Below are 24,230 nucleotides of genomic sequence, written 5' to 3'. Positions count from 1 at the left end.
AGTGTGCGGTGGAAGGAGGCGAGCGTGAGAGGCGCTATCTTTACTCCTGCGCAATTTATCTGCCTGTGACATCATGCTAATCAAGGGGACCTCACGAGCGGACGCCTGAATGAACATGAGGAAATTAACCGCTCCTTTTCTCAATAAAATGTCACTGCGTTACCTTACTGACATATCTCTATCACGCACCATTGTTGTTCCCGGGGCTGAATGCTTGCACAAAAACAATTATCCTCTTCCTGAATTCATTAATGTGTCAATCTGTCCATAAATAGATCAATTGTAGACTGATTGTCCCACTCATTTCTCTCTTCCCCGCTGTGTGTGTGGCAGTTTAGTGCATTCTTAACTGGTTCATGGTTTATTGGACCCGGTTGCTAACACTAACCTGGGTGCTAACAGTCTGAACATAAACAAGCAATCAGTTGTTACCTTCTCTTTTGCGCGTATTTAGCCATTTTAATGGCTAAATTGTTTCCCCCACGTGCAAACAAGTTCCCCTGCCACTATTTTGCAGAGGCACCGAGGCTGCCTCCCCTGTTTAACGCCAGCAAAGATGATTGTGATTGAAGATTAAAGAAATATAAACAAGCCATAGGTGTTTTTTTTAACCTATACCAGAATGATAATAGGTGCGGCCAGACCATTTCTCCAGTGCTGACACAGCGCTGTAGGGAGGTCTGGTTGTGTAAGGCTACCTGACATCTCAAACCAGATGTGGAGCAGACTTAAAGTAGCTACTGACACGGTTGCAGAAATGAAAATAGGATGCTTTCTTTCATTCCGCTCGCCCCATGTCCGGTGTAAATCCTGCATCGTGAGGCTCCTGTCTGACCTTTGATGGTATGCGTGCATGCACAAAGGTAAATAGCTAATGTTGAATGCTTATCCGCTAGGAGGGAACAGGAACATTTTGCTATCACTTCAGCAGAATGCTAACTGAAGAATTGCATCAGATAGGAGCCCCAGAAACAAAGGCTTGCTTCACAACCTGCAGTAAGGACATCAATCTGTGTATGACGGGAAAGCGCTTGGAAATTGCTTGAATGTTACTCTTAAAAAGCTGTATGAGCCAGTTTAAAGCAAACATATGACAGAAATGAATCACTGGTTTAAAACTCTAACATAAATTCTTCTTCTACTCCCACAGTCACCCAAAGTGCGCCCTTATTCTGCGATGGACGGCGTCCCCTTCTTCCTCAGCAGAGTTAAAGCCGAACCTCCAGAAGACCTGCTCGCTCACGACCTGCACTTCCACACGCAGACTGAGCCCGTGGACCTGTCAATCAACAAACCCCGCCCCTCCTATTTATCCACCACCCCTACCACCGCCTCATCATCCTCCCCTCTCAGATCTGCTTTCTCTCCGTCTTCTTTATCGTCATCCTCCTCCTCCTCCTCCTCTCCATCGGTTATCACCTCAGCCTCATCGGTGCTCACGCCAGGCCCTCTGGTCGCCCCCGGAACCGGGGTGAGAGGTCAGCCGTATTTGCACATCCTGCACTCTGTGCCGCCGCCTCCATCCAGCCCTCTGAGCCTGCAGGCAGCAGGGAAACTGGCCAGCCATGTTCACCGCATCCCAGTTGTGGTACAGTCACTGCCCCTCATGTACACCACTGCCGTTCGATCACCCTCCAGCCTCAACAACGCCATCATGCTACCTCTGCTGGACGAGGTCAAAAGCCAGGGCAAAGGTGAGGCCATAGTCTGTGAAATTACTTCCTGTTCATATGCCTGACTTTGGCCTTTTGGGATTTCTGTTGAACTTTCTTTTTCCCTGTTGGAAACACTGCAATTTCAAAGGTGCTGCAGCTATAAATTAAGCATTGATAGAACTATAAAGGAATGACCCCAAACCCCATTATGATTGTGCTAATCCCTAATGATTATATTAGTTTAGCATGGAAACATAAGCCATCCGATGTGCCTTTTTTCAGCTTTGACAGACAGTTTCTCCACCTGATAAAAATCAATTAGAAATCAGTTATCTCCTAAAAAGATATTCATCTAAATCAATCAGGTTGATTAATTTGATTTATCAGCTGTCAACCATGCATATATATATATATATATATATATATATATATATATATATATATATATATATATATATAATATATATATATATATATATATATATATATTATATATATATATATATATATTTATATATATATATCTATATATATATATATATATATATATATATATATATATATATGGGGTGCTTTAAAGCCTGTTTAAAAGGACTCTGCGTTGTGCTAGAAGCCGGGTGTTAGTTCATGTTAGCAGACTCCATATTCTAAACTAATGTTAGCCAGTACTGCTGTCTGTTAGCAGAGCGGAGAGAGGCACTGAGATCAGGCACACTAGAATGTGCATAAAGTCACATCTTTTGGACTGTCACAGAAAATCCTTCACAGCAGCATTAAATAATTTTAACAAATCGCCCACAGGCTTGTTGAGGCAACTGAGAGGGAAAGGTAAGCTCTCAATTTACACATCACGTTACAATCTGCTCAAATATGGCAAATAAAAATTGTAATTACTACAAAATGTAACATAGAGCTGCTTTAAATAATAAAATACCTATAGACTTTCATGGGAAATAGCATAAAATATGATCCATGTCTAATTGGGCTGTTTCTGGGTCAGAAAACAAAGACAAGTCGGCACTGAAACCAGTCAGTAGAGAAGTAGCTGCAGCACCTATGTACAGTAGTGTGGCCTGATGTATCCAAATGACAAGCTGTTTATGATGGCAGATTCGTCTGTAGTCAAGGCACTTGCAGACACAACGCTGTGAAAGCTGACAGTGTGTGTACGTTCTCTCAGAGACGGCCCCTCAGGCGATCATGTTCCATCCTCAGAGTGAGGATAGAGTTCACAAGTTGAGAGGCTTGGATTTCTTAAAAAGCCTCTGGTGCAGGTAGCCCCGGCCACACCTGTTGTTACATTTCTCTCTCTCTCGTGAAGCAAATGTCTTAGAACGTTTGTGTATTACACCTCGCTGGCCGGGCCGACACTGTGTTATTGGTTTTCTCTCTGGGTGTGGTTTTACTGCCAACCACTGGGAGGGAGCCTACAGTAGGTGTTTCTGTCCAACTCTGAGTTGTACACAGGACGACTGTTGTGAAAGAGGCTGCTTCTTGTCACTCCCCGCAGGATAGACGGACACACGTGCAGGTTGTGTACGTGCAAGCAAACAAACAGATGTGTAATTAGAGCGTGCACTCGGACAGACACTTGGCCGGCAGGGTGTGGTGGTCCCCTTAGAGATGGGCGTTTCAAAAGCTGTGTGTCTGCTGCTCCCAAGGAGAGGAGAGGAGGAAAGAAGGAAGGACAGGAAAAACAAGACTTGCATAAGAGGGTGTGGATGGATACTGAAGATGGGTGGCACTTGCACAAACACATGCGAGTACACATATACACATCGGCCCAACATCAGCTCTGCCCAGTTCTGAAGGCACCAAACACAAAGGAAATGGGGTGAATGAGTGTTTAATGTTGGGTGCGGTGCATACAGTCACTTTTAATGAGACAGCAACCAGTAAGCAAACAGAAAGTTTAGCTGGTTACTGCACTTATTGTGGTTTATAGATTTATGTAAGAATTCCCACAGTCAATTGATTGTTGAAGTAACAGAGTACTCTCCTGATATTTCTAACACGGAATTGAGCAATCGGGTGATCTCATAGAACACCTTGCTTTAAAGGCGCCATATGTAAGAATGTGGCCAAAAACAGTTACTACGCTCAAATTCAAAATACTGCGGCGAGTCCTATCCGCCTCCCCCTCCACCCCCTCCCCTCCAGACTTGAGGTTGCCAGAGCGGACACACAATTCTGTTCTCAGTAAAGATCAAGATGTATTATTATTTATGGTAACGTTAGCTGTTGACTAGGGATGGACATATCAGATGGAATAACGTTATGCATGATATTTGACAGAACTGTCCTTCATTTTTGCCTCCCCTTTTACAACGTTATATAGTTTATGGTGATATACATGCAAAGACCTAAAGAGGACTCGAATTTGGCTAATTAAGATTTCGTATTGTCCAGCCGCTGCTGGCAAACACGCCGACAGGGGCTGGACATCGAGTGGACATCGACTGGACAGCAGCACGCTGGAGACCAGATGCCCGTACCAAGACAATGCTAATGCTGCTAGCGTTAGCTGTGCTGCTAACATTTGTTTCTATGATCAAAATGAATAACATTATTACTCGACAGTTCAAAGTATTCGAAATGTCCATCCCCATCAAGCTATGATGCTAACTTAGTTAGCCAAGCTTTACTTACCTGTCTAGGAGAAGAGTAGCCAATTCTGCATCCGTTTTCAAATTCCTCTCAGCTTTCAACTGTCTCCACCGTTCAAATGCATCTCCTATATAGACCCTCGCTTTGCCTCGAATTTTATCTTGGCGTTTTTGTGATTCATAACGAGGTCTTTTAGAGTTTGTTGCCTCCGCCATTGTAGCTCAGTCGTAACTGGCAACCTGTGGTTGCTCGGCAGCTGAGACTCTACTGACTGCAATGATTTGTAGACGGCGGTGGGCGGCGCCACATGCCAAAACATGATTTCAAAACATCAACATGATTTGCGGTCTGCAAAAGATTTTTTTTTAATGCGAATATTTTGGCTGTACTGTTGTTGTTGGTGAGTTCAGTATGTTATATGAACATTATTCTTGAGTCTCTGTGACATATTAGGATGATTTTACGGCCAGTTGCTTTAGATTTATTACATATTGTGCCTTTAAAAGAAAAAGTAAAGACACAAAGGAGTGAATAAGGGCTAAATAAATGTACATCATCCTGCCGCATGAACTAACAGTAACTGTAAGTTTGATAATATACTTTATTAACTAGATTGAATGGTAACTAAACTGAATACCAGCTGTATTGGATTGGTGCATTTCAGGCTCCAGCTGCTACTGACACCACCTAAAATTTAGCTTTCTGGGATGTTTTCTGCATCACCATGAAGTTAGTAGGTGCGTGTGTGCTATCATAATAATGACATGAATAAAGCATTAATTGCTAACTTCGGGCCAACATAACTAGCCACCATAATGACTTATGTTATTACCTAGCCATCGCAGCTAACTAGCCTTCATTTTAACAGCACTCATATGGATTCAATTGAATTTTAAAGTGTTAATGTTGATGTTATCTTCTGTTGCAAGCATATATCCTTGGATATATGGAGATATAGGTTTGGAACATATATTACAAAACCAATACTACAATTTACATAGGTACACATATGAAAAAAACGCATGGCAACATACTTATATTGAAATAACAGCTATGATGATGTTTTCATTAATGTCCATATTTGTCATGCAAAAAAATAGTTTGTTTTTTTTAATCACAGATTTATACAAATCCATATGTTATAGGTATACTTGATTATATATCTAACATATAGTCCAAAATATGTCATTTAAATACATTTTATTTAATTTAGTTTATTTGATAGGGACAATGCAGGTTAATATAGTAACACTTCCACTCGTTACAAACAAGTCAATGTGACTGATGTTCTGCATACATAAACATATACTGTACATATGCAGACATAGGAAATTGTTCCATATTCTAATAAGTTTTATATTTTTTCTGTACATATACATGATCCATGTATGTACATACATTACGTTTGCATATTGGACTGTACTATAATATAATAAAAAAGTTAATCCAAGTGAATTACCATTTTCCAGATAATTGTGAATGTCCTCATGATGCTTGAAAAAGAAGTCCAGAAGTCCATAATGTACAGTTAATACATTTGATTGATTCCCTGATTCATCTTAAATTGTCTGCATCCATTCATTCCAAAATCCTGAGCATGCCACTGTGGCTGAAAGTTTGGCTTGCCCATTGTATCAACCACAAAAAAGCTACATCTGCTACGTGTCGATACAATGGATTCCAAACTAAAGAAGGACACGGAGATGAGGTGTCCTCCATTTATTTGTCCTTCATTTACGCAGGAAAACCTGTGATGTATCAAAAAGTGTTTCCTAACAAAATGTAACTTAAAATGATTCCAGTTTGTTTTATGTTTTGATGATTATCAGGTTGAGTATTGGGAGAATTATTTTCATATTCTCCCATGTCTTTACTGTAAAGAGTTTTGCTTAATTTAAGTTAAAAATGATCCCAAACTTTGGACACATTCTGGTTTTTTATCTGGCCTTTCTCTCCTCTTTGCCCCTTGCTGTTTTCTCTCCGATGGTCCATTTTACAAACCACACCATGAAATCAACACATTGCAAGAAAGTAATGGGAATCCGTGTGAAACAGAGTGCACCGTAAATAGTTGTACAGATTAAAGCTTCAATGGGAAGAATTAGTATCAAAGATTTTATGTTATCGAGGTACTTGAGGAATTTGAAATTAGTGCTACAAGTTGGTAATACCCTGGGAGTCACTGACTTAAGCCCATTCGCCCCATATGGAGAGCGGCCTGAGGGTCAAGAGAGTCCGCATTTACCTTGTTTGACTTGATACAAACCCAACAACCATGTGCAGTGATGCAAGTCTCCGTCATACTGAAGCTTTCAACACAGATACAAAAAAACACTTGCACACACACACACACTACCACTCGCCCTCATGCACACACAGGTTGGCCATCCTCTTTAAGAGAGGGCGGGTACCCTTCCCTTCACTGCTGTCTCCCTGTCTCCAGCAGGAGGTTGCCATGGAAACAGGGCTTGACTGGAAACAACAGGAGAGAAAGAAAGAAATCCGGTGCTCTGCCCACCTCTCCACCACTCCTCCTTTGTGTCCCTCGCTCAAAATACCCCTTTCCAACACGATGCATTTCCAAGTAATTACAGGTTTCCCATAGGGTAGGAGAGCTGATGACCACTCTGCATGTCTTAGTCTACGTCCACAGTTGGAAGCCTTTAGAAGCAAAAGCTTCAACAGACTTACAGTTTTATTTCAGCACCCACCCCCCAGTAATAACACCATGTCTGCTCCTAACTCTAGACCCTCATTATGGGCCATTATGGCCACAGTCTCAGCTGAGAGGGCAGAGAGGGTGAAGTCCTGATAGCCTGTAAAAGCAGCAGGCTTACAGTAACTGGGGATGTTGCAGATCTCAGTGGATAATGGATCACAATATATTTGGTGTTCCGCGATGATTACGTCTTCAGAAACAAGTCATTAGATATTTAATTTACTATGTTGTGCATGTATCTCTCTGCAGTTTACACATCGTGCTTTCTTCTGTATTTTAACTTAATCGATGTTTATTCGAGTGGATTTCCAGCAACTTTTCTTCGACATGCAGTCTCTGGCAAGTTTTCATCTTCATTTTTTTAAACAACCATCTCCTGAGCTATCCAGGATGTACGCAGTCTGTGTCCATGGAGACACAGATGACAGAATGGCTGCAGGCCCTGGCAATATATCCAATGAGTGGTTTACAGGGGAGAAGTTGTCACAACTTGGGGAATAGATGTAACTTTGTCATACAGCTCAAGAGACAGCGACCCCAGTGCTCATTGCCTCAGAGGTTCGTGGTTAGTAGAAAGCTGGCCAGTCTAATGTTGGACATTTCTTTTCTTGGTTACTGTGCAACAGAATCAAAAACGGGACAAAGCTAGTTTGCTTATCATCTGGATCTTCTGTGAAAAGAATACAGCAGCCACTTCCACTTATGTGGTGTGGTCTTCGAGGATTTTAAGCTTTGTCATTACCATGAATATGATTCTCTGTCAGTTGCACATGTAGGGTAACGGAGGACAGAGTGCTCAGTAGAGTCGCACTCATGCATGCACACATACTTTAAAGTGAGACATGTGCGGTATTCACACGCGCACTCAATCACAAATGCACAAATGCTCCCACTGACTCCCGTGTCTGTGTCCCGTCCTCACAGCACACACAGACCCCAACGGCCTGTCGCCAAGGCAGATCAAAAGTGACAGTGATGACGACGACCTGCCAAACGTGACCTTGGACAGTGTTAATGAGACCGGCTCCACTGCGCTGTCTATAGCCCGCGCCGTACAAGAGTGAGTATCATGATTTGTGTGTGTGGGAAATGTTGACCCTCTATACTGACTTTTTCTCCTCTGCTGGCCCGAACATGTCTTTATAAAGAAAAAAATCAATGTATCTCTGTCTTGTGCCAGAGGCAGATGTTTAGGAGGTACTGTCATAATCCGTATACTCTCCACTGCTGTTCGCTGTTTGTTTATATGGGAATTCTTAGTGTTGGAGAAAGTTAATTTGTCCTAAATTGGCTTTCCCAAATTGACCCATTTATGAAACAAAATGCTTTATGAAATTACTCACACTGCAAAAATTCAAAGTATTACGGTATATGTCAAATTTCAATAATACATCATTACACATAGTACAAGATAGAATCACTGAGAAATCACCATTTCAATAACATAAATGGGACTCATGTAGACAATTTTCACTAGCAATTAATACCCTGTGTTTGGTGGGTTTCTCATGGCCTTATTTCAAGTGCACCAACAAATAAAAAAGATTAAGAAAAAAAACAACATGAAGGGAATGTAAAATGTCACAGTCGGATAAATTTAACAGTTATTTTTGAGAACAATGCTCTAAAAATGTTTCCAGTGGTTTCTGAGGTGGAGGGTGGAGTCTCATGCTTGATAAGTTACAAAACAGTCCATTGTGCCTGAGAAGAATGTCCTTACATTTATACAGCTAATGTATGCATTGTATGTAGTCAGCTGACTGGTCCCTGGTTATGGATAGGTGCCACATAGTGCCATGCTCACATGATCGCATGTGGCATGATGGGTAAACTCTCATTATTTATGAAACTATATAATTGTTTTTTTAAAAAACATATCTTTTTAATTTCTTCTTTTCCTTCAGCGTTTTATGTTCTTGTGTATGTAAATGTTTTTGAAAGTTAAAAAGGTCAAAGTCCAGACCAACGCAAGCTCCTCTGTCCCACTGCACCTGAAATGCCTCATCAGTAGTCCCACCTTTAATTCTGTGACTTTGTGACATCACAGTATGTCATCATGTCACACATTGGCTAGTTTGGCATGTAAGAATTGATTTAGCGCAGCTGCTCTGTTGTTATTAGCGGTGAGGGGTCAGGCGTGTGCAAGATGACCAATCAGAGCAGACTGGGTATTCGGGATGAGGGGCCTTAAAGAGACAGTATGAGAAAACTGAAGTGTTTTTGACCCAGGTCTTTGAATATATTCATATCTGGCAGATTTCTGTTTGGGGCTTTTATTTTGAAAATGTTGTCCCTACTCTTCACTATTAGCTATTGTTTATCAAGCTGGTGAGGTACAAATTTAAGGGTTAGGGTTAGGGTTAAAAGGATGTCTATATGAGCAGGGACAATATCGATTATGCAACATGAAAATTAGTCAGAAAGTTTGTATAAACTGTATAAAACTGTGCACAAAGCACACTAAAAACTAGAGCTCTGACATGGCATTACAGAGTTCAGAGTATAGATGTATAAAAAATGTTTTCCCTGACACCGCTCATTGTTAGTCACCCTGGATGAGAGCATCATTTACATATAAACCCTGTGTAAAAGCTAGCATCGTGCATTTCTGTGTGCCTTCGTAACAGCTCCTGCACATTTGGACGTATCAGCGTGGGCGTGCATCTATATGGCTGACTGCGTATGGCTCAGACGTACTTTTGTACCACGTTCGGCCTGCAGACATCACAACTCCTGTGGTGCCAGTCCATCTGTGTTGAATGAAAAGACTTCCCTCTCCAGTGGCTGACAGCTTACAGTATCCTGATCAGAGACGGGAAATCAGGAACACTTGGCTCTGCCCTGCCCTCCTTCCCCCCGCCGCCCATAAAACCAGAACAGTCATAGCTAGCCGCCTGGCCAGACTCAAGTTAATGCCCATAGGACTTTTATTTAGACTCACTGTAGGGAAACTATTCCAGGACTCTGTGAGAATCCTGCTAATGATGTAGCAACACTAACAAGGCAGAGGCTGACGTTCGTCCAGCCCCGACTGGCTGTGTTTTGGTGTTAAGCGTCCAGCTTACAGGGCTGACATTGTGCTGTTGCATTGTTTGCCTGTGCGCTGCTGGCGGCGCGAACATCTACAGTAACACAGCTGAACGAGTTATTGTGGTGGCACTGTGGAACACATTGTGGTAGAAAGTAGTTCTCTGGCCGTGCTTGTTCTATGGTGAGAGTACACTCAGAGGTGCTGTGTTTCAGGGAAGACACTCTCTCTCTCTCTCTCTCTCTCTCTCTCTCTCTCTCTCTCTCTCACTCTCTCTCTCTCTCTCTCTCTCTCTCTCTCTCTCTCTCTCTCTCTCTCTCTCTTACACACACACACACATACGTTCACAGAGACACTCAGTGGAGGACTCAGGTTTCTGTGCAGGTTATTGAAAGGGACAGGCGTGCCCCTGAGTGCCACACGTGGGCACCGGGTGGTCAGAGGAGAACAGGGGTTGGCAGGACCCAACCTTTCACTGCCCAAGCTTTCACTATGGAGAGAAATCACCAGCCAGGCTTAGCAATGCCCTGCCAGAGCCTGCCCACACACTCACTTCTCTGTGTGCAAAGTGCAGACTGTGCTGTGTAGAAACTGTGCTCCCGTGTGTGTGTGTGGAAAGTATGCATGCACGTCCGTAGGTATTAATCCGCCGGTGTGTGCTGTGTGTGTTTGTACTGTATGCATGCACGTGTTTTCTGCGCAGTGGACACAACAGCTGGTTCCAGAAGGAGGTCAGCCATTGTCAAAAGGAACACAGACTTGCATGTTTGTCTGTGAAAAACAAAGCAGTCTGTAGTCTTCTTGATTTACACGGAGAATGTGCGTTCTGTATTGACACAACACATGCGCTCCGTGGACATCTGCAGTGCAACAGAAGCCGACAGCACTTCTTTGAAATATATCAGCCCGTTGTGTCGCCGGGTTTTCTCTTTCTTTTCATTTTTTAAACGAGTGCAGTGCGAGTGCAGAAAGGACTGCTTTACGTAATTTGGTTGCCACATTTAAACAAGCAGTCATCCAGAGAGCATCAGAGAGGAGAAGTGTAAGGGCGGAGGATGGGAGTGCCTGCAGCTTTCAATCCAGGTATCCATATATAAATAAATGAGTGAAAGGAGAGAGTGAGATAGGGTGAGTGTGTATGTGTGTGTGTGTGTGTGTCTGTCTGTGTGTGTGCCTGCGTGTGTCATGTGCTTCTTGGGCAGCCTCCTCCATATTCATGCGTTTCCCTGGGGACGGGTGGATAGGCTATTGTGGGAGAGCACGAGTGAAAGAGAGGGAGACAGTTGGAGAGGGAGAGAAGGTGTGTGTGTGTATGTGTGTGTGTGTATTTGTGTGTGTGTTCGGTTTAGGGGCTTGTGTTGGAACACTGTCTCTGCTGAAGTCTGGCTGGTCCCCAAGGACCTGGGGGCCACGGAGCAGTAGCAGGTGGAGGAAGGAGTTGGGAGGGTTGAGGCAAGGGCTAGTATCCTCGGACAGGTACAGGAATGCCCAGTGGGCAGTCTTCCAGAGCTCACACACACACACACACACACACACTCACACAATCCATTTCCTGTTTTCTTGAAATCCACTATTACTGCGGGCCTGTTTGAGAACTGTGTAGCTGTTGTTATGACCTCGTTTCCGATGAGAAGTTAGAAAAATAGTGTGATATTGTGGGAAACCCCCGTCACAGGTGACACACATACACTAACCCCCTCGCTGCTTCTCTCCACCTCTGCGGCGCTCGCGTCGAGCAGCGGATGAAGAGAGGGGGGAAAAAGGGGAAACAAAGGAACCAAAACAGAGGTCAGCTCTGTTTGAAATGGTTCTCAGCTGTACTTCCTATTTCTCTCCGCTGCTCTGGGAGACACAAACAGACACATTCACACAGACGCGGTGCCGTGGTGACGCAGGGTTCAAGGCGGTGTGAGTTTGCCTCCGGGCTCACATGAGAAAACACAACAGATTGATTCTCATACAAAGCAGTGAGGATACATATAGACAGAGACGTGGTGTCAAAAGATATAAGAATATATTGTTTGTGTGGATACATTCACCCCACGCACATCTTCACGTTTATTTGTTTTCTGCTGTTTTTCGCCACATTTTTGTCTCATTAGTTGAGAAAATTATTCAGCTTTTAATTACGCAGAGGAAGACTTTTAATTTTAAAGGACAAGTGTGAATGATTTAGCATCTAGAGTCTAGCATCGTGACTACAGATTGTAACCGGCCGAATACAGCTCGTTTCACCCACCCCTACTGTGGCCACTAAAAGACAAAGTGCCCTCTCTGGCACCAGAGATCGGTTTGTCCATTCTGGGCTACTGTAGAAACATAGCGGTGCAACATGGTAGAGCACCCGCTCCCTCTGTAGCTCATTCTAAGGTAACGAACAAACACAATAATGAAACACAAGCTTCACATAGTTATATGTTAAGGAAAACATAATTATGCTACATATTCCATTTCTGTCAATAGGTTCCTGTAAATCCTACAAACTGCGCCTCCAAGGGGAAAACCAGTATGAGCACAGTGATCTTTTACTATGGATTTACACATACTGTAGGCCCGCTGATATAAATAGCAGCCTAAAACTGCTCGTAGCTTCTTTCAGAAGCAGTGGTGAAATCGTCTCAACCCACAGAGAAGCATGAAAATCGTTCACCTGCAGTTAAAACATGAGTTTATTTTTTATATGACAAAGGCAACATGGAATCCTGAAATTGAAACTAACCCTGTCATCTTTTTTGATGAATGATTTCGCCTTAGCGCAGTAAGAGAATAATGAAAAATGTCCATCACAAAGCCTAAAGGGATGTCCTTAAATGTCCGACAATAATGTTTGCCGATCAACAACTTTAAACCAGCGGTGGAAGAAGTTTTCAGATCCTTTACTAAAAGTACTAATGCTACACTGTGAAAATGGTTATCTAGGGGCAAAAGTCCCGAATTCAAAACTGTGCTGTGGACTTAACAGAACAGACAGTACAGATTGGCAGTCAAACCTCCTCCATGTTAGTGCTCATCACTGGAGCCCCCCAGGGCTGTGTGCTCAGCCCCCTCCTGTTCACACTGTACACCCATGACTGCACTGCCAGACATCAAGAGAACTCTGTAGTGAGTTATGCGGACGACACCACCACCATCAAGCTTATCATAAACAGCGGTCAGAGTTAATACCGAGAGGAAATCAATAATCTTGCAGAGTGGTGCACAGACAACAATCTGCTGCTCAACGTCAGCAGAACCAAAGAGCTGATTTTAGAAAGAGGAGTTAGAGACACACACCCGTGTCTACATCAGTGGAGCTGAGGTGGAGCAGGTGAACAGTTATAGGTGAGTGGGAATCAGCACCCAAGTGAACCTATCTTGGTCATCACACATCACCACCCTGGTTTAAAAAGAAAAAGCAGAGAAAGAGGCCTTCTATGAAAACTTATGACAGCTAAATTCCAGAGCCAACTACTTGTCACAGAGTCATAGAAAGTCATAGAAATCATCCTGACTGGAAACACCACAAAACGGCATGGAGGCCTGCCAGTTTGTGGTGTTTCCAGTCAGGATGCTTTCTATGAAGGCTCTGCAGCGGATGATTAAATCCACCAGAAAATCACTGGTACCCATTGACAGAACACCAGTGATATCAGAGAGGTCAGATGTTTGCACAGAGCCTAAAGGTTACTAAAAACCACGTTCACCCTGCTGCCGTCTGGCTAAAGATACGGAAGGATCCGCTGCCTTACCACCAGACTACAGAGAAGCTTCGTTCCTCAGGCTGTGAGACTGTTGAACTTTCGAATCGATTCTCGTAGCATAAAGGAACCTAAACTCAGTTTAGTTTTGCAACCTGGTTTGTAAAATGACAAATAAATGAACCTTAATCCTTGATCAGCTAAAATGTAGTTAACTATAAACTAACCATGTATTAGTGGTGGTTATTATTAAAAAATGTTATAGAAGTTGAATATCATTTTATCTGTAACGATTGAGGATCACTAATCAGTATCGTTTGTCCCATTGTGAAATGTCTCCGTGTGCCCAAAATGGATTAAACCTAGAAACCCGTCGCTGTGCTCTTGAAACTGAGCAGTGACGACGGCAGAATTATCACCAGCAGCGGAGCAGCCGTCGTGGCACTTGAAAATTAGTTAATTTATTATGAGTAATGAGTCGTCCTCCGTTCTTTGTTTTGGGAGCTGTTGTACTCAGAGATTCCTAAATTATATCATAATCACAGAGTCACTTCATGGGATGAAGTCAGAATGTAAACATCCGCCTCTTCTGCTAGATGTCTGAGCTCAGAGTGTTTCCACTGTTAATCCTGCCCCTCCTCTTCGCTGCCCTGGACACGCGTGCACGCACACACAACGCACGCACATCGCGCACACACACACACACACACACACACACACACACACACACACACACACAGACCTATGGAGATCATTAGATGGCCTGGTAATCATTTCTAATTAAAACTCAGTGTTTTCCTTCACATTTATAAATACACTTATTTGTGTAACTGGTCGCTTTGGACATAACGTTGCAGTGAGATATTTTTTGGAGAAAGACAGAGAGAAATGAGAGGGGAGCTGGAGTTCACTTCATATCTGACCCGTGTGCTCATTTCCTGTACGGCTTCAGATTGGCAGTGAGCCAAGAGCAACAGGTGATCTGTATATGTGTGTGTTTCTCTTGATTTCTGTGTATTTGTGTAGCCGGTGCGTATGTGTGCGTCTTGATTGCCTTAGTGTGTCTTGAGTCTGCGTTTTACGCATCGTGCCTCATTGCAACGCAGATAGACAGGAAGTAGGTTGTGTGTGACGGAGACAGTTCACTGGAGGGCCCGTCTGGCGGCCCCCGCTCCTCTTTCAGATCCCTCTAACATGACAGAAGCTGCTCTTTTCTCCCTCTCCAACCCTCCTTTTACTCCCCCCCCCCCCCCCCCACCCTCTCTTACCTGCTTCTCAATATCCACAGCAGAGACTCTGAGACCTGAAAGAAAAGCTACTGTGCTCCACCACTGCTGACAGTTAAATATATCCCACAGATCTCACTCCTCCTCCCCTCTAGTAAACAGAGATGTTCTTGTTTTCTGTCTCCACTGTATCCTTCTCTTTCTTGCCCGTTTGTTGTGTGCATGTACAGCAGTCATGTGCTTATCGCTGCGTGAAAGGTGCTCACTGTTTCACAGTCGACAGTCACTGGTGAGACATGAACTACTGACCGTCTACCACAGCCCTGCCCTATTTTCGTCCCCTCCTTTGTGTGTGTGTGTGTGTGTGTGTGTACTTTATGTGTACAGCATCATATTCAGAGAAGCGATGCGTAAAGAGCAGATTTAATTTTTCCACAGATATGATACTACGCTACACTGCAAGTGCTCACGCACGCACACGCACACACACACACACACTCACAAGCCTCGCAGGCAAAAGCGCACACTGGGCTACAGGGTTTCACTTTCAGAAGTGAAAAATTATATAATCAGCCATGATATTGAGTAGTTATTGGAGAGGAAATGTCACGACGAAATGTATTGATGACGGGAATAACGCGGGAGTCATTAGCCTCATTGAACTACTTTGAAAAAAAGGAAACTCCACCTTTGATTGATGAGAGTATCGCAGCAATAAGAATACCAGCCGTCTTACCTCATCTACTCCCTCTGCATCACAGAGCAGCAGTGTAACACTGCCACCTGCTGGAGGAGCTTTTGTCCTGCACCAGCTCGCAGGGTCATTTTCTGGTCATTTTCTGGAGTGCACGCTCAGCTTTATGGAACCAACAAAAACTATACAGGCTTTAGCTCACCTTTTCAAAGCTCTTTACACAGGTTGCCTACACGCAGCCCAGCACAACCTTTAAACAGGCAATATGTAGTTATACTGAGCAAACAAGCTGTTCTCAGAGGAAGATAAGGTCCCCTGAACACTGTTTGAAGTTAGAAAGGTGGCAGGGTAAGCCACATATGATATAAAGTAAAACAGTATGAAACTGTGTTGTCCTTTAAGGGCAGTTCATTTATTCACTTTGTTCAGTCATGAAAGCGAAAATAGTTTATTTGGTTTGTTCAGGCATTATTTAAAAATCACTTAATGAAGATTTTTCTCTACTTATTAAAATGTGTTTTTATTATGTATGGACCACAATTGTCTTTGAAGGAGCTTCACTTAAAGACATTAAAATATTTTATTTTTGCAGCTGTGTGTTGCTCCTGAGCTTCCCTTGTGCATTGCAGTGTGTGAGAAGAGTGTCCATCAGCACTGATTCACACATAAATACTGCCTGACATTTGTGGGTCCGTGCCGGTGTCAGCCACAGCCGGAAGCGCTATGTTTTCAGCATGTCTGTCCGTCCCTTTCTCATGAACATGATATCTCAGGAATTCTTGGAGGGAAATTCTGCAACTTTGGCACAAACATCCACTTGGATTCTTTAATGAAGTGATTAGATTTTGGTTGTCAAAGGTCAAAGGTCAAAGGTCACTGTGACTACATTCCCACGAATATTGAATGCAATAAAATGATGAAGTGATGACATCTCATATCTAAAAGTTATGCATAACGTTCTGCAATAACCCTTTTTTCTGGCCTTTATTCAACGCAGAACTCCGGGAACAGAAGGGGAGATTGTGACTTGATTTTACATTTTGGTTGGATACTGAGTTGGCGATATTAACTCTGGGTGTCCACGTTGAAAATGTAATTGGATCCGCTGTGCTGCCGGGTTGAAGCGTCCACATTTTGCAGTTTGCAGCCACTTCGTGTTCTATCAGAGTCGGCTTCACTGGCAAAACATGAGAACACATCCAAGGAATTTGACTGTTTCTTGTTTCTCTCAGTGAACTTACAGACATACAGCAGTAGTCCACCACACGCTCTTTGGGTGTGCGGGTGTTGATCTTCAGACGCTTGTCGTTGCACCATGTGATGAATCTCCTCATCCGTCCTGCATCCATCTTTAAAAATAGGCCCTCGGTGAAGACAGCGTGTTTCTCACTGGAAATTATTCACTGGACCTGTCAATAAATTCCTCCACCACATGTGTTCTATGAGTCTTGACAGACGTGGATGTAAACTGCAACTTACAAACAGCCACGCCGCAGTAATGCTAGATTTCTAGGGAGAGACTGGAGACCTGCTTGGATTCGACGTGCCTCACATTGTTGCACAAAGTCATCGTCACAGTCTAATAACGCTGTCGTGTTCATTCTCCTGTTGCAGTTCCATGTCCCCGTTCAGTATTGACAGCATACGGCGCCCTCGAAGGTCAGAGTCACCAGATTCCAAAAAGAGAAGAATCCATAGATGTGACTTCGAGGGCTGCAATAAGGTGTACACCAAAAGCTCCCATTTAAAAGCACACCGGAGGACGCATACAGGTCAGTGGCTAGAAAAGTGTGTTTGTTTATATGCTACGATTATTATGTTGTTAGTTGATCTACAGTCATGACAGTCTTTTTATCAAGTCCCCTGGGCTGATAAATATGTAAACCAAGGAAATTTTTTTGTTAAGGTTGCCGTTAAAACCACCTCAGAGTCTGAGTCACTATGAAGGATGTATAAACTCAAACTTTAACCCGGAGCAGGTCAAGGGTTGATGCCAAATCTAAACTAGGACTTGAGCAATTTAGCTAACAAACCACATCCAAGAGAAATGAACATGTAATGTAATGTAGGTTATGTATGTATAATGCTTCATAATAAGATCTGCTGAACACCTCTGATAATACACTGTGATGTCTCACAAAAGTTGTCCTCAGGCATTATGTCTAATTGTAAGACTGTACATTCGAAGGGCAAAAATCTCAGTTTCTCATGCTGACAGACTCTCTTATGAACATCCTGTGGCTTTCTTTAGTCTTAATGGAGGCAGACTGTGGTTTTGAGTGCTGTCAGACTGTCCTAATGGCTCCGTGTCGGCTTCAAGTAAAAGGTGTATATTTATAATGACACTATCATCCGGCCATGAATCACACTATAACCAAATGGAAGGCTCATTCATGATCGTGGCATCACCTTTTTGTTAATGCGATACCGCAGTAACACCTCGAGGGATTTTGACCTGACAAAACCCATTTTTTGACCAGTTACTCAACAGTTTGTATAATATTCATGAAAAGTTTTAAACAAATGTCTAATAGGGTGAAATGATGACCTGGTGACATTTTGTATCTGGAAGGTCAAAGGTCAACCTTCTTGTTCTGGTTTATGTGAGTCGTTATTCTAGTTCCAGTCACCATCATGGTTGTGAGGTAAAAATTGCAGACTTAACAAATTAGTCTGCAACTTATTATTATTATTATTTCTTTATTTAAACAGGGACAGCGCACAATAAAACATTAACCCTGTATAAACAAGGAGAGATGCATTGCACCGGGTTCTAACAAGTTGCTATTTTCCACCCGTAGTCCCTGGGCAGGTAGATGGAACATACAATAAATTAGAAACAATTACAAAATCCACAGTTGTGCAAAATTTCAATTACAAAGTTAAGAATATTATTATTATTACAACCTCAGTACAATTTACTCAAATACTGTTCTTCAGTACAGTGTTCAGGTACTTTACTTGAGTATATTAATTTCTTCATCTCCACTACATCTACATTTGTCAATCATTTTAGTTACTAGTTACTTTGCAGCTTCCGATTATGTTTATGTTTGATTGTGTTTATAGGCTATTAATTCTGACATGTTACCATTCACATCATGTCGTGGGCAGGACACTGAGTGAGAGGATGCTGCATCCGAGCCAAAGTAGCACACTTTTGAATACATGCTTTGGTATTTTATCTGCAATCTGCCAGACAAATTGCTGATACCGATAATCAGAAAAATGCTTAGTGTCGGTCAGGGCTGATAACCGATCTTCCTCTACTACACATCTCAAGCGAGTTTCCAGAGTCTGCAAATTAATATATTTATATTGTACAAAAATGACTCAATACCACAGAATGTCTGAAAAAAAAAAATCTGATGGACGATATAGAAAACAACATAAGAAACACAAAAAAGAAGATCTGTAGCATGTAAAACGATCAGCCATACATCAGCTGTGCATGTGTGTATACTTTACAATGACTATAAAGACAAGAGTTTTAGCTCACTCACTTGCAGAGCATGGGCACACACACACACACACACACACACACACACACTGGTGTGTACTTTAATTTCCATAAAAAAAGAGTAGATATTGATTTTGTACAAGCAACTGTGAAGTTTGTCTCGTGATGGGTTTCATTAAACACTCTGATGTGCTGTTAAAGCTTAGAGCTATTGCTGTAATGTGTCACACAAACTTTATCATCATCATCATCATTTATAAAGTATCAAGGCCACTGGCTAACTAACTCTTCATATATCAAGTATCCAGTGGCAGTACTGAACATCGGTCTACAAGCTTCTGACTGTGCACTCTGTTTCCTGTCCTCCTCTCCAGGGGAAAAGCCATACAAATGCACCTGGGACGGCTGCACGTGGAAGTTTGCCCGCTCTGATGAGCTGACGAGGCATTACAGAAAACACACGGGGGTGAAGCCCTTCAAGTGCGCAGACTGTGACCGCAGCTTCTCCAGATCTGACCACTTGGCCCTGCACCGACGGAGACACATGCTGGTGTGAATGAGACGGAGAGAGATACACAGAGAGAGAGAGAGCGAGAGAGAGAGAGAGTGAGAGAGAGAGAGAGAGAGAGAGAGAGAGAGAGAGAGATCAATGGAACAGACAACACACACACTTACAAACACAGGCAGCCGGGGGAGCGGGATCTCCCTATGAATGTTTCTCAGCTGGCCTGGACGCACACCCACACCCACACACACACACACACACACACACACATAGACGCACATGCACGCACACACACACACACACACACTCTCGTCCGTCGCGAGGAGGTGAAGATGGAGAGACGCACAGAGCTTGCGGAGCACAAAACAGGGTCACTTCTGGATCCTCTTTGGGTTGGAAGGAACGGACGGCAGGATCTGTTATTGTCTTTTGTTTGGAGTATAATAGGGAACTGTCTTTTACAGCACTGTTTGTAAATGTTTCACTTTGATTTTTAAGATGAACTCGCACTTCTTTATTTGGACAAAAAATATATATATAATGCAATCGCAGCTGTCTCTCTATTTTTTTTTTTTTTTGGTATCTTTTTTCTTTTCGTTATTGTTCAAATGGCTGCTTCTCCAGCATTCATAATGTGAACGACCCCAGTGTGTGGAATGGATTTCCTGTGCGAGCGGAGAGAAGTAGTCAGGACTGAATCACAGGACTAGGAAAGGACTTGGGCCTATTTGGAGTTACAGGCAGCATTGTTGCACCGTGCCTCCCCTGTGAGTCTGATTTGTGACCAGCAGAGGGGGCCATTTCACCGCAGATGGCTTCCTCTGCCCGCTGGAGCCTGCTGTCATGAGGCACGCCATACGGAAGCTGAAAAACCAGGGGAGGGGCTGGACTTTCACCTTTCTCATACCAAGCAGAAAAATGAAATGACATGAACTTAAGCAGCCACAACCTGAATGGATCAACCTCATCAACACGTCCACTGTTTCATACGGTCATTGCTTTTCTTTCAAACAATGAAAACTGGACACGCATATCATCACACCAGCAACGGAACCACGCCGCTCACCCCACGCTCACAGGACCCCACATCTCATCAGTGCTACTCTTTATGTTGAGCCTCTTGAAAGCATTTTCTTATACAAAAAAAAAAAAAAGAGTAAAAATCTTTTGGTGGATTTTGTGCTGTGATTAGCAATCAGTAAAGTGCAATCTTTAAGGATAAATATACTTTCAGTATGGAGACGTTTTGTTTTATTGAACCTTGCTTCTTCTTCTTCTAATTCTTCTTCTACTTCTTCTTCTTCTCCTTTCTTTCATTTTTTTCTTTTTTCTTTTCAAATGCCTGCTTATTGCTCATGACTCAGAAAAGTACAACCCCTCATGTACAGTGAACACTTTGAAACAATCAGAGGAGATATCCAGTATGTGAAAAAGAAAAAAAAAAAAAAAAAAAAGAATAGAGGCACCTTACAGACTCTGCTTTCATTCTGTCCTGATCTGCCTGTTGTTTTTCTCAGCTGAGGTTTATGACATTGAAAAGAACTTGGCCTTGTGGTGTTTAAATTTTTTTTTTTTTTTTTTTTTTTTGCACAGCAGCACTTGACCATAAGCTGAAACAGACATTGGCTGCAGTGTTATTACAGGGATAGCGTGGCACCTGATGTACAATACAGAATTTAAAAAAGCAATACATGCAGGACAGAGTGATGAGAGGGGGGCGTCAGCGTCCTCGTTGTTCCTGTTTGCTGATGTCAATATCGGGGGAGAAGTTTGTAACCACGACTGCCACAACTCCCTCTGTCGATTGGTTCGTAGCTCCAGCACAAGGCTCTAATCTGATGCGTCTCAGTTAGCGAGTTACTCTGAATCATCCTGTTTTGTTTCAGTTATTATTTTATTTGTCTCAAATACAGACAAGTCACTTGAAATGTTTTCACCTCAGACCAGATATATGTTAAGATTATTATCTGTTGTACCTGAGACTTTGGCTATGGAAATGACTGACAAATGGAGGGATCGCATACACGCGCATTGTATGAAGAATATGTGCATGCATGAGTATATTATGTATGCAAAGGAAGAGCACTTTTTAGATGCAGTTACTGGCGGGAACACCTCTTCAATTCAATTAAAAAAGTTTAAGTTGTAATAACAGGCGTGGTGCAGGTATTTGCTGACATAAACTCAGAGTATCAGGCCAGTTTATTGCATAGTGCTGCTCAATGCATCTATTGGATCGAAGCCAGTGAAAAGAAATGGCAACCTTTTTGATGACAGCACCTTGAAAACCGCACACAGCACAGCCACACACACACACACACAAGTGCACACACATTACACACCCTCCCTCTCAGCAAAAGTAGCCAAGTCCAGGAGGTCATTTCCACACATGCACCCCGAGTGTGTGTGACAACCCCCTTTGAATGGTAATGGTCTATGTTATCATTATTTATGTATATTGTTTGTGCACATGTCATTATGCCCAGTTGTATTATCATTTTGGCAAAAAGCATATCAGCACCTTGTTTGATTATTAGTATGATTTTCAAATTATTTTATTTCAGATGTCAATTTATAAAAAAAAAAGCAACAAATAATCATGGTCATATTTTTATCATCCATATAATGTATGAGAAGGTTTTATTCTTGAGGGGCACTTCATCATTGCATATAACTCTTTTTTTTTCTTTCTTCTGTACAAAGGATCTTTTGAAATGTTGTAATATATGTGATAGTGAAGATAAAAACTTATTACAAAGTTCTACAGCCTGTATATACATTGGAAAAATAGGGCTTTTGATTAGTAGATGCAGGAAATACATTTATACATGTAAAGTCTTTTTTCAGAGACTGTAATTTATCTAATTTGATATACAGTGAAATGGGGCTAATGGTTATTCATCATGTAAATGATCACATGTGATGTTCTATAACAGTTTTGCTTTTCTTTGGTTTGTGGTTCATGATCAAATCATTTTTATTCCCGAGGCTGAACCAGTGTTTGCTAGAACCGACAAATTATTTATATACAATGACCGTATTAAGGTACTCGATTTCCCTGTGTTGCTATTTTGCTATTCCCGGACAAGAAAATTATATTGATCAAGCACATATCAACAACACGTGTACTCTCGTATCCAGTGTATGAAGTTGCCTGCCTTAATACACCAGTTTTTTGCTCAATTCAATTAGACTTGAATATGGTGTCTCCACAGGACAGGGTGTATTCTGTTTCCCTCCAGCATCTCTTTCCTCATTTTAGAGCATAATTTTGTAACGGTAACCAGGGTCAAAGTTATGCAATAATAATGAATAGTGCCTCATATTGCAAACTTGTAATATCAGCTGCTCTGTGCAGAGTTCAGATTTCAACATGTGTGCTCAAATTAATAAATTTCAAAAATGGGAAACCATGAATTTTTTTTGGAGAAAAAAAATCAATAAAAATAAGCACAGACAACGTTATGCAAGGCGGACCTCTAATGTTTCACTTTCTTTTACGCACTGAGCCTTATGCCATTGTGTCAAATGCAGCATCCTCCCATAACACTTTCACAGGCTGTTTATAGCTCGCGTTATTACTTTGCCCGCAATAAGTCACATCCTCCGAGGGCAACAAAACTGAGTTACAAAGGCCTCACGATGTTTCAGCTTCATCACACGAGTGGAACATGGAAGATAGCGAGGGGTTTCTCACTCGCAGGGAAAATATCCTGTGGCTGGGATTCCGGCTGTAGAGCGACGCCTTTGTTAATGAATACTGATCTTACACTTCTCTATCAGTTCGATATCTATTTTTACTTTCTGTGTAACATCTGCTTTTGAGTTCCTGGTTTTGAAAATTTTTAAGTAGTGGAGCCAATGCCTTTGTTTCGAGTTTGCTGATATTACGTACAGTAATCGTTGTTCCTGTATTTATGTAAAGTGAGTGTAGTGTAAATATATTCAGATCTTTTCATTCTTACCGTTCAAAAAAAAAAAAAAGAAGATAAAAAAAAAAGACAAAAATTGTGATATTGCTCAGCATCGCTTCAAAGGGAGATTCTGCTCATGGAAATTCCACATCTGTAAAAGAAATTTTTAATCCCGATATTTTTCAGAACTTCAAGAACAGATGTCCTTCTTTATTTCTGTTACACTTTTTCTTTTCTCCAAGAGTTGTTTAAAGTATCCAGTCAGTGTTTTTGCCTTTTTCTCTGTATTTTTCATATGGATGGAGCTGTGAAATTAAAAATAAGTTCAAACATATACATGTATATCAATATGAATGGAGGCATGAAGGTTAATAAAGTTGCATTTTGTATGTAACACACTGGTATGGAGCTAGTTGCTATCTACGACTGAGACGGCTGGTATGTGGTTTCGATGTCGCTCAGACATCTGAGCACTGTACTCACATTCTCTGGCATTCAGAAACCTAATCTTGGTATTAGGGGAGACATTTTAAATTATTGGTGATACGCAGTACAGTAGCTCGTACACAGAGCACGTCGGATCGCCACGAGAAGAGCGAAAAAATTATTAACACCATTTTAAAAAAAATGAAAACCTCTGATTCACCAAACGTACTACAAGGAACCTTTCACTGGTAATGAAACAGTTTTAGTTCATGGGACACATTCAATGCTTATCTTCAGATTCATACTTTAAGCTATGCTC

At 42.1% G+C, this 24,230-nt stretch overlaps 1 protein-coding gene across 3 annotated transcripts in view; it reads left to right on the top strand.

The window, feature by feature from the left end:
* Positions 1-23,881, top strand: part of klf12b (Kruppel like factor 12b) — a 47,676-nt gene extending 23,795 nt beyond the window's left edge. For all 3 annotated transcript variants that reach the window (XM_030427742.1, XM_030427744.1, XM_030427743.1), the window contains 4 exons: positions 1,151-1,694; positions 7,906-8,041; positions 17,221-17,378; positions 19,441-23,881. In XM_030427742.1, the coding sequence (XP_030283602.1) occupies positions 1,151-1,694; positions 7,906-8,041; positions 17,221-17,378; positions 19,441-19,622 (1,020 nt within the window). In that variant the 3' untranslated portion in view covers positions 19,623-23,881. The remainder of the gene's footprint in view (positions 1-1,150; positions 1,695-7,905; positions 8,042-17,220; positions 17,379-19,440) is intronic.
* Positions 23,882-24,230: the final 349 nt, after the last annotated feature.

The sequence above is a fragment of the Sparus aurata genome, chromosome 9, assembly GCF_900880675.1.
Source record: "Sparus aurata chromosome 9, fSpaAur1.1, whole genome shotgun sequence".
NCBI lineage: Eukaryota > Metazoa > Chordata > Actinopteri > Spariformes > Sparidae > Sparus > Sparus aurata.
The sequence above is the reverse complement of the archived record's forward strand: the minus strand, read 5'-3'. Positions and strand labels throughout refer to the sequence as shown.